The sequence below is a fragment of the Astyanax mexicanus genome, chromosome 15 (genome assembly GCF_023375975.1).
Source record: "Astyanax mexicanus isolate ESR-SI-001 chromosome 15, AstMex3_surface, whole genome shotgun sequence".
NCBI lineage: Eukaryota > Metazoa > Chordata > Actinopteri > Characiformes > Acestrorhamphidae > Astyanax > Astyanax mexicanus.
Window position 1 is genome coordinate 9,899,937 of NC_064422.1, and position 8,970 is coordinate 9,908,906.

The following is an 8,970-nucleotide window of genomic DNA, read 5'->3' on the forward strand; positions in this document are numbered from 1 at the left end:
GGTGTCCTGCTACTTTTGAATCACCCCGTAGATTCAGGATGCTAATTTCCACATGCTAAAGCTAAAGCAGGATGCTAATGCCCTGTTTGGTAGCTGATGCTGTGAACCAATAAACATGAGGTTAAAGAAGCGAAACAATCGATCATTAGGCTGAAAAAGAAGAAACCTATCTGAGAGATAGCAGAGACCAAAATCAACTTTTGGTACATTCTGGTTTAAAAAAAAAAAAAAAAAAAGAGCACTGTGATGATCCCGGGAAACTCAAATATTCCTGGACATCCAAGGAAGACAAAAATAAAAAGTGATGGATGATCACAGAATCTTCCTATGGTGAAGATAAACCCTTCACAACATCCACTCAAGTGAGGAACACTCCTTCAGGAAGAAGGCGTATAAATATCTATGTCTACCATTAAGAGAAGACTTCATGAGAGTTAATACAGAGGGATAACCACAAGGTTTAGATTATTAATAGAAAGGGCAAACTAGACATTACCAAAAAACACCCAAAGAAGCCAGCCCAGTTCCAAACTCTTTGAGATCAATTTATCTATATATTTTGTGTGTATTTTACCATCATTACCCTTCCATGTAAGTATAGGTTCACAGCTTAGTTTGGGCAGTAAAAACATAGCTCCATTTGTTATGCAGTCATTGCAACAGACACTTGATTCCACTCATTACCGCTGTAAATAAATCTATATAAAGTCGCTATAAGGAACCATTTCACACCAAACCCCACTCTGTTTATGTTTGGGAAACTGTCTGCACAATTTAAGAACAGAACTCCCCTTCAGGTCAATTCTGTTTTCAGATCAGTGCCTCCCAAGGAACAATAAGAAGAACAGCCTTGTGAGCGCAAGCAATCGAAGGACACTGCCGAGGTGCCATTGTAATAAAAAGGAAACGGTGCTACCGGGTCAGTACATTCTTTTCTCAGAGCAGTACAATCACCGTCTCTCCCACTCCCACACACACTCACCCATGCTGTGTGCTCTCGCAAGTAGCAGCCTCTGTACTCCACAGTGTTGGGGTGCCGCAGCTTCTGGAGGAACTTCACCTCTTTGATAATATCCTGCCACTTCTGCAGCAGGAACAAGAGAACAATGAGAAAACGGGTCACAGGCTGATCCAGCATCCAGCTCTTGGCATGCTGAAGGGCCTAAAGGGCCCAGCATTTACTTCAACACTTTTTCTTTTTCTGCAAGCATGCCTAACCCCACCGCCAGAGTGCGTTTAAAGTGCCTCTGAATGTTTTTTTTACCTCGTTAGACTGCTTGCCACTGTAGGACATCTTCTTGATGGCCACAACCTCATTGGTGCGGATGTCGTGGGCCTACAGACAAAACAGAAAGAAGAAATTGTTTTTTGTTTTTTTCAGGTTCAATCAATACACACACATTGTTATGGCCAGGTGGCAAGAAGACGGTAAAATGGACAGCATCGGAGAGATAAAGACTTCAGCGGCATAATAACGTGGTAACAGACCTCTGACCTATTTGGACATCTCTCTCTGTCCCAATAATATTAGAAGGCTTGTGGTGACAGCCATGCGCTGTTTCTAATGATTTGGCTGAACTGAAACTTGCATAATGTCCTTTTTTTCAGTGAATTCTCGGTGATGAGACCAACTGTATCCTTAACTCATTTATAACTCTTAAGATTCCAACAAGGATATAAGTGAAACTTTTGTGCATGTGCATCAGTTTCACAGTGTGAACCATTCAGACAGATGTTGGTTATAGGTAACTTTAAACAAAAACATTGTGAATAGTAGGGGTGGGAATCATTTACTATCTCACGATTCGATTCGATTCCGATTTTGGGGGCCACGATTCGATTCAAAATCGATTTTTGATTCAAAACGATTTGAATTATAAAAATTTCTGCTTCTGGCTTATGAATCTTATTGAAAAAAAACCCTCCATAATATACACTGGTCCTGGAGCAGGTAATGTGTTACAAAAACAATAAAATGTGCAGGAATGTGGGTCCTCAGTGACAGAGGAATCACTGGGATATCACAATGACGTTAATGAACAATAAATAAATAATAAATAACACTGCTTTATTACCAGGCTACTAGCGGTGGTGTGTAGGTGACGCTGCTGGGCTGATGTGATGATAGCAGTGGAGCGCTAAAGTTCAGGAGCAGCTGCTGATTAACTAGTTAATTTAAGGTCGTTGTATTTCTTCAGAAAGGGGGCAGGAGGTGGAGAAATTAATTCATATGGTCCATTCCTTAATTCCTCTGTGATGAGGAGCTGAAATTAGCTCTGATTAGCTTATTGTATTTTTCCGTTCCGCCTTAAATGCTGCAGCCCGCTGCCACCTGTAGCGTTATTTAAGGTGGAACTGGAAAGTTAGCTAGTTAGCTAGCTAACAGTTACTGAAACTAACTACTAGCGATCTTTTTTATGCTTGTTATGAAGCATTCTGCCATAAAACATTGAAACTACACGTTAATCTAATGTAATATAGTGCTTGTTCTGCCATCTTACCGGTGATTCTCAAACACCTACGCTCTGTGTGTGTCTGGAAGATCTCCGTTTGAAAGGACAAGCGCTATCCCCAGGGTTGCCAGGTCCAACAAAAATACCCAGCCCAAAATCAGTCTAAAACCCGCCCCTCAGAATCGATTTTGGGACATTTTAAATCGATTCTGAATCGTAGTAAATGAGAATCAAGATTCTTATGTGAATCGATTTTTTGGCACACCTCTAGTGAATAGTGTAAAATATATATCTTATATTCGGACAGAAAATCTGATTTGGGCCACATTTAACTGCTGTGCGAACATAGCCTTACTGCCCAGATAAGGAGCTTTACATTTTTCTGATTTTCACAGAGAACTAAAACTGACTGTGGTCAGTTACAACAGACAGTAATATTGCTGTGTAAAGGGGTCATAAAACCAAATAGAATAAAATAAAACGAATATATAAGTTTAAATCAAATACTGTAGAAACACCAGACTGGAGGCATTCTTTTAGCAGTCTGAGTGGATTTCAACAATGGCTTTAATAGGTTTCTGCAACCATGCACGAGGTACGTATTGTTGTATAGTGGTTGAATGAGTTAGCGCTGCATCCTGTGACCAGCTAGATAATTGGTTAATCACTGATCACAGACTTAAGCTGAAAATCAGCTGATACCGCAGATAATGTGAGTCAAGTCTTCAATCTGTAGACTCAAAAAATGACAGTAACACCATTTATATCTTACCATTACAGAGTCAAACTCATATGTAACATAACATTGCTTTTCTAAAGTTTTGTATTATGTTACAAATCTGATGGTTCTTCATATTGTACCAAAATTTCATGATGAATGGAGTAATAGATATGCTCTCAAATTACTTGGAATTAAATCCTTTATATTGAAGTCCATGACAGCCTTCTAATTAGTGTATTTTGATTTATTTGTTTTGTCATACACTTCTAAGTGTGTGCCCCTGCACTGGCAAATATACAATCACAATAAATGCCATCTAACAATAATAAAACATTCATAAACATTTAATGACCTTTGAGACGCTATTTTAAGACTTACGAAGTAGACAGCTCCGAAGCTGCCATGGCCTATCTCGCGCAGGTCAGTGAAGAGCTTCTCCGGGTCCTCCCTGTAGAAGAGCTCAGCCACCTCCGGGTCCTTCAAACTCCCTGCCCGCGCAGTCGACGGCATGGCCAGCGCCTTCATGCACACACACACACATAGATGCACTTTAAAAAAGGCTTCAAAGCACCGCACTATTGTTAGACAGCCACGCAGAACCGCATAAGTAGACAGCTCAGAACAGCAGCCATAGAAAACCTCTCTCATGCCTAATTCAGAGCACTTGTTGAGAGAACGAACTGTTACACCCTTTATTGCCCCTAGAAGAGAAAAGGCTCCATTTTCCTGCAGATCTGATGTTTTCAGCCTTCAGTCCTGCAACCAGCTGTAGAATCTAGGATATGGCGCCACTTTCACATGTGCAGCTCAGCTAACAGGCCTATATTCCTAAAACAAATTATGAATAATTGATCCCTACAACCAATAATAGAACCTCCAGTCATCCACATCAAACAAGACACTGGCAAATACACCAGGGGATGGCAGCACGGCACGCGCACCACATCCAGCATCAGGCCTGAAAGATTTCGCAATTCAAGTGAAGCCGGGCCAATCCACTGACCAAACCCTTCTGCTGTCCATTAGAATGCCACGTGAGGCTTTTTTTACGAACAAATTAAAAGCTGCTGTGATGGACATAATAACTCTCACTGGGATGCACCTATATATCTCAGTGTTATTCATTTAAAGGACTTATGACCATAATTTGTATGAATTGATATTGCTAGACATACGTATGAGTGGGTAAAAGGGTACTACATAATGGGTATATTAAAGAATTTGTGTACATATTCGTACATGGGTCAGTATATATATATATGTGAGATGAATGAGCTTGAGTATAAAAATTACAAGGGTGGGTATGAGTATAGATTGCTATACAGATTGTATGGGTATAGACAAGCATGTAAATATATATGTGGATATATTGATGGGTATGGTTTATACCTGTGTGTTACATGGATCCTATGGATATGGGTTGGGTTGGGTAGTCGAGTTTAACGCCACATCAGCTCGTCTGCTATTTCGCGGCAGGAAAGGTACTGTCTAATCACAAGGTTCTACGATCTAAGCCATCGCAAGGCAGACAGACACACAGACACATTCACTCACACACTCACACCTAAGGGGCAATTTCAATCAAGTTCCAATTAGCCTGAACGTGCCGTCTTTGGACTGTGGGAGGAAACCGGAGAACCCGGAGGAAACCCACGCAGACACGGGGAGAACGTGCAAACTCCACACAGAAAGACCCGGGTCGCCCCAGCCGGGAATCGAACCCAGGCCGTCTTGCTGTGAGGCGGAAGTGCTACCCACCGCGCCACCGTGCCGCCCGATCCTATGGATATAAGATATGAATTGGCAAATGTCCTGATTGTAAGGATGATGCTAAGGAAGTACAGGTATGGGTGAGTATCACTGTCTTCCTACAAAATGCTTGCTACTATAGGAAAAATTCCCACCATTCAGCTTTCCATGTTGCATCTTCCAGAGAAAGACTATAGGTAATAGCTTCTAGAGAAATTTGTTTAAATCCCCTGCATTGTTTTAAATATTATAATAAATAAATAGTTGGCTATCCAGTACAAAAACAAACTTCCTATTCTCATAAGCAAGCTGGTTCAACAGCTCTTGACCAGTATGTTGCATTTAATTGCAGTCATGCTGGTCAACTAGACTAGCATGGAGTTGATGGCCAATGCTCTTCAACCAGCTTGGTCAAGCTTCATCAAACTGGTTAACTAAATACGCTGTGGCATTGTTTCGATTAGCTTCTGCAATGTCACAAGATTGGTTTCATTCCAATGTTGCATTAATTTTTCACCAAGATCTTGCAGTAGCATTGATGATGGTAGAGTCTGACTGCTGCGCAAAGCAGCTCTTCTCCATCCAGCACATCCCAAAGATTCTCAATGAGGTTAAGATCTAGAATCTGTGTTGAACAATCCATGTGTGAAAATGATGATCTCATGCTCCCTAAATCACTTCGTTAACTTGGAATATGCTCTACCATCTGGAAAAAATAATAAAAATCCACTGATGGAATAACAAGGTCTATATTCAGTATATTCAGGTAGTCAGCTGACATGATTATTTCAGCACATACTGTTGCTAAACTTAGACCTGACCGACTGCAATAACCTGAGATAATTTGTTTAGTTAAATCCAGGTGAAGACTTGGACAGGCAGTGTAGAAACCTGTCAAAATCTGTACTAGAATGAAGACGCAGCTAAATTAAAACATCCAATCCCTTATTTTAGTTACATGTTTATGTTCATTTCACCCAAGAACTGTAGCAGAACAAGCACATTTAATGATGGCTGACAGGAACAAAGCTCTTAATAAATAATCATTGACAGCCTTTTGGAAACATGGAGATGGTGATCCCTTCTTGAATCTTTTTCAAGATGTTTCTGACTGTATCTCTAGTATTTTTGACTGGGTTTTCAGTTAAGGGAGAAAGGAGCACTGCAACAGAGAATAAGCCATAAAGCGCAATGGTGCGTGGATGGAGAGAAATGGGGATATGACAGCTAGTTAGTGAATAAAACAACGTCACCAGCTATTTGTGCACAGATTTATTTACTAGCTTAGCTAAACCAAGACGGACAATGAACAACCATGTGTGGGTCTGAAGGCTTTAAAATACCTAGCTTAAAAGCTTAAAGAAAATACAGCAATATAACATTAAGGAGAGATGGTTATGAAGCACGATGAATCGAGACCAGCTGCTTGATATGCTTACCTAACGTTAGCTTAGCCTAGCTATCACATAGGTTACAAGCACAGCATTTGATTAGCTAGGTAATAAAGGGTTAATAAACTCGTCTAAATGCGTTAGTTAGCTTTAAGCTCAAGACTACAAGAAGATACAGTGAATATTGTTTTAACATACAGCTCTGGGACCACTTCAATTTCTGAATCGGTTTCTCTGATTTGGCTATTTATAGGTTTGAGTAAAATGAACACTTGGCTGTTGACATTTCTCGCAAATTCCAAAATAAAATAGTCATTTAGAGCATTTATTTGCAAAAAAGAGAAATTTCTGAAATAACAAAAAGATGCAGAGCTTTCAGATCTCAAATAATGCAAAGAAAACAAGTTCATATTTGGTAAAATAACGCTGGGTTTTAATCACGGTTTTCATGCATCTGGGCATGTTCTCCACCACCAGTCTCACCAGTCTTACACACTGCTTTAGCATAACTTTATGCCTGCACTCCTGGTGCAAAAATTGAAGCGTTTCAGCTTGATTTGATGGCTTGTGATCATCCATCTTCCTCTTGATTATATTCCAGAGGTTTTCAATTTGGTAAAATCAAAGAAACTCGTCATTTTTAAGTGGTCTCGTTTTCTTTTCAGAGCTGCAACTTACATTAAATATGCTACTTTATGATGTTTAAAGCATACAAAATTTCAGCTACCGTTGGTTAACCCAGCTAAAATAAGCTAAGCTAACCCGTTAGCTCGTTAAGCTAACTAGCTAACGTTAACCCAAAAACGAATGAACCAACGTCTTGATAAAAACAACACAAGGAAGCAAAAAAGACACTTAGAAAGCGGACTGTGGCTCTTTAAATGAATGGAAATCTGTTTAAGCATGAAATGTAGGTGTATTTGACGCGTTACAGACGATAACTGTTAAATTTAATACAGTAACGGCTCCTCCTCACCGTGATTCACAGGCTTCGCCGTAGCTAGCGAATGCTAGCTAACGCTCCGGCCTGGAGAGCAAAATCCGGTCCTTTCTTCCCCGTCTCCTCTTCACTCAGCACCGGGCCGCCTCATCCACACGACCCGCCATGGATTCAGGTGTTTGGAAGCCGCCCGTGGATCGGATGAATAAGAAACAGCGCTGGCTGCGGGATTTGTTCGCGTTTTTGGGGACTAAAAGCGGCGCTGCTCGCGTTACTCTCCGGCCGAGGCTGAGAGAACCATCAGCTGATCCTCAGCGAAACACGGCTGAACCGCTTCACAGAGCCGAGCCTCGCTCCGCTCCAGCTCCCATTCTCAGCACTTCTGCTCATTACGTTGGTGTCACTCGTTTAATTCGCCTCTGTTCGACACCAACATCTCCATTTTCATCCCCTCTCTTTCCCCTCAGTGCGCTTTTTGTGTGTGTGATGGCGGAGCGGGGCGGGAGCCGAGAGGAAAACGGAAAGCGGAGCTCCGAGCGTCTCAATGGGGTTCGGTTCTTTTGAATCGGTTCTTTTTAATGAACCGATTCACAAGCTTTATGATTTAGAAAAAAAAATATTTTATTTATTGATTTTATAATTTTATTAAATTTTTTCCCATTTTCTCCCCAATTTACACAGCCAATTACCCAACCCACACACTCCTTAGGACTAACCCTTTCACTAGTAATGCCCCAACACCAGGAGGGTGAAGACTAGCACATGCCTCCTCCCATACATGTGAAGTCAGACTCCACCTCTTTTTGAACTGCTGCTGATGCAGCATTGCTCTGAGGAAAGCGCAGCGATGCTCTCTCAGCGCTGACGGCAAGCTACATTAGCAGGATTCGAATTGGCTTAAACCTTTAATAATCCATGGTGATGTATGTGTGTCACAGAACATTTAAAAGCTGTGTAAGACCTCATGTAGAATGTAGTGCTTGTATTTCACTGTATTTTTTAAGATGCTGACAATTTTACAGTATATATCAGTGTTTATTTATTTATTTATGTATTGTTGCATAAGTGGCCTTTATATAGGTTTGTGACCTACTGTACTGTTAGGACTACATATAATATAAAACTAAGGTCTTAAATTTAGGCTTTGAATACTTTTATTGGGTTTATTTTGTCCCACAATATTTCACAAAATATTGAGGAATCAGACTGCATTAGCAAAAAAGCAGAAAAACTGGATGAACCGGTATACTGCCAAGCACTAGAATGTAGCAGTGCTGATTTAGTCCTAGAGATAAAATTAGTTCCTCTTAAAAGTGTATTTTTTCATGTTTTCAGCTCTGTTTTAATCATTTAACCATTCACATGATGTAATTAAATGTTTAGGTCCCATAAAATAGTTCTGATCTGATATTAATAACAGAATATTAAAGGAGAACTCCAGTGTGAAATAGACTTGGGTTGTAGTGAAACATCATAACTGGTACAGTAGTTGTATAGGCCACCTCTATTTGCCCCCAGCATTGCAGTGCTAGCGATAGGGACATAGCATTGCTCGTGTAAAGAAATCACTATTTTTACTCCACTAATGAGCTGAAAGTAGCTCCACACTTCATTGGTAGAATTCTAAGGCCCCTGACACTTAACATGAGGCACAGAAAGCTTTAAAAATGCACAAAAACACTGTTTATACACACAGTACCTTCAGGTAGTTCTCCA

The 8,970-nt window shown here is 40.5% G+C and overlaps 1 protein-coding gene across 3 annotated transcripts in view; it reads right to left on the bottom strand.

The window, feature by feature from the left end:
* taok2b (TAO kinase 2b) overlaps positions 1–7,833 on the bottom strand; it is a 35,426-nt gene extending 27,593 nt beyond the window's left edge. Inside the window, exons 1-4 of one of the 3 annotated variants that reach the window (XM_049464762.1) lie at positions 7,291–7,830; positions 3,553–3,693; positions 1,265–1,336; positions 983–1,084 (exon numbers count right to left, since the gene is read on the bottom strand). In XM_049464762.1, the coding sequence (XP_049320719.1) occupies positions 983–1,084; positions 1,265–1,336; positions 3,553–3,684 (306 nt within the window). In that variant the 5' untranslated portion in view covers positions 3,685–3,693; positions 7,291–7,830. Of the gene's footprint in view, positions 1–982; positions 1,085–1,264; positions 1,337–3,552; positions 3,694–7,290 lie in introns of all 3 variants that reach the window. The other 2 variants (XM_007248689.4, XM_049464761.1) reach the window with 2 other exon arrangements.
* Between the last annotated feature and the right edge of the window lie 1,137 nt (positions 7,834–8,970).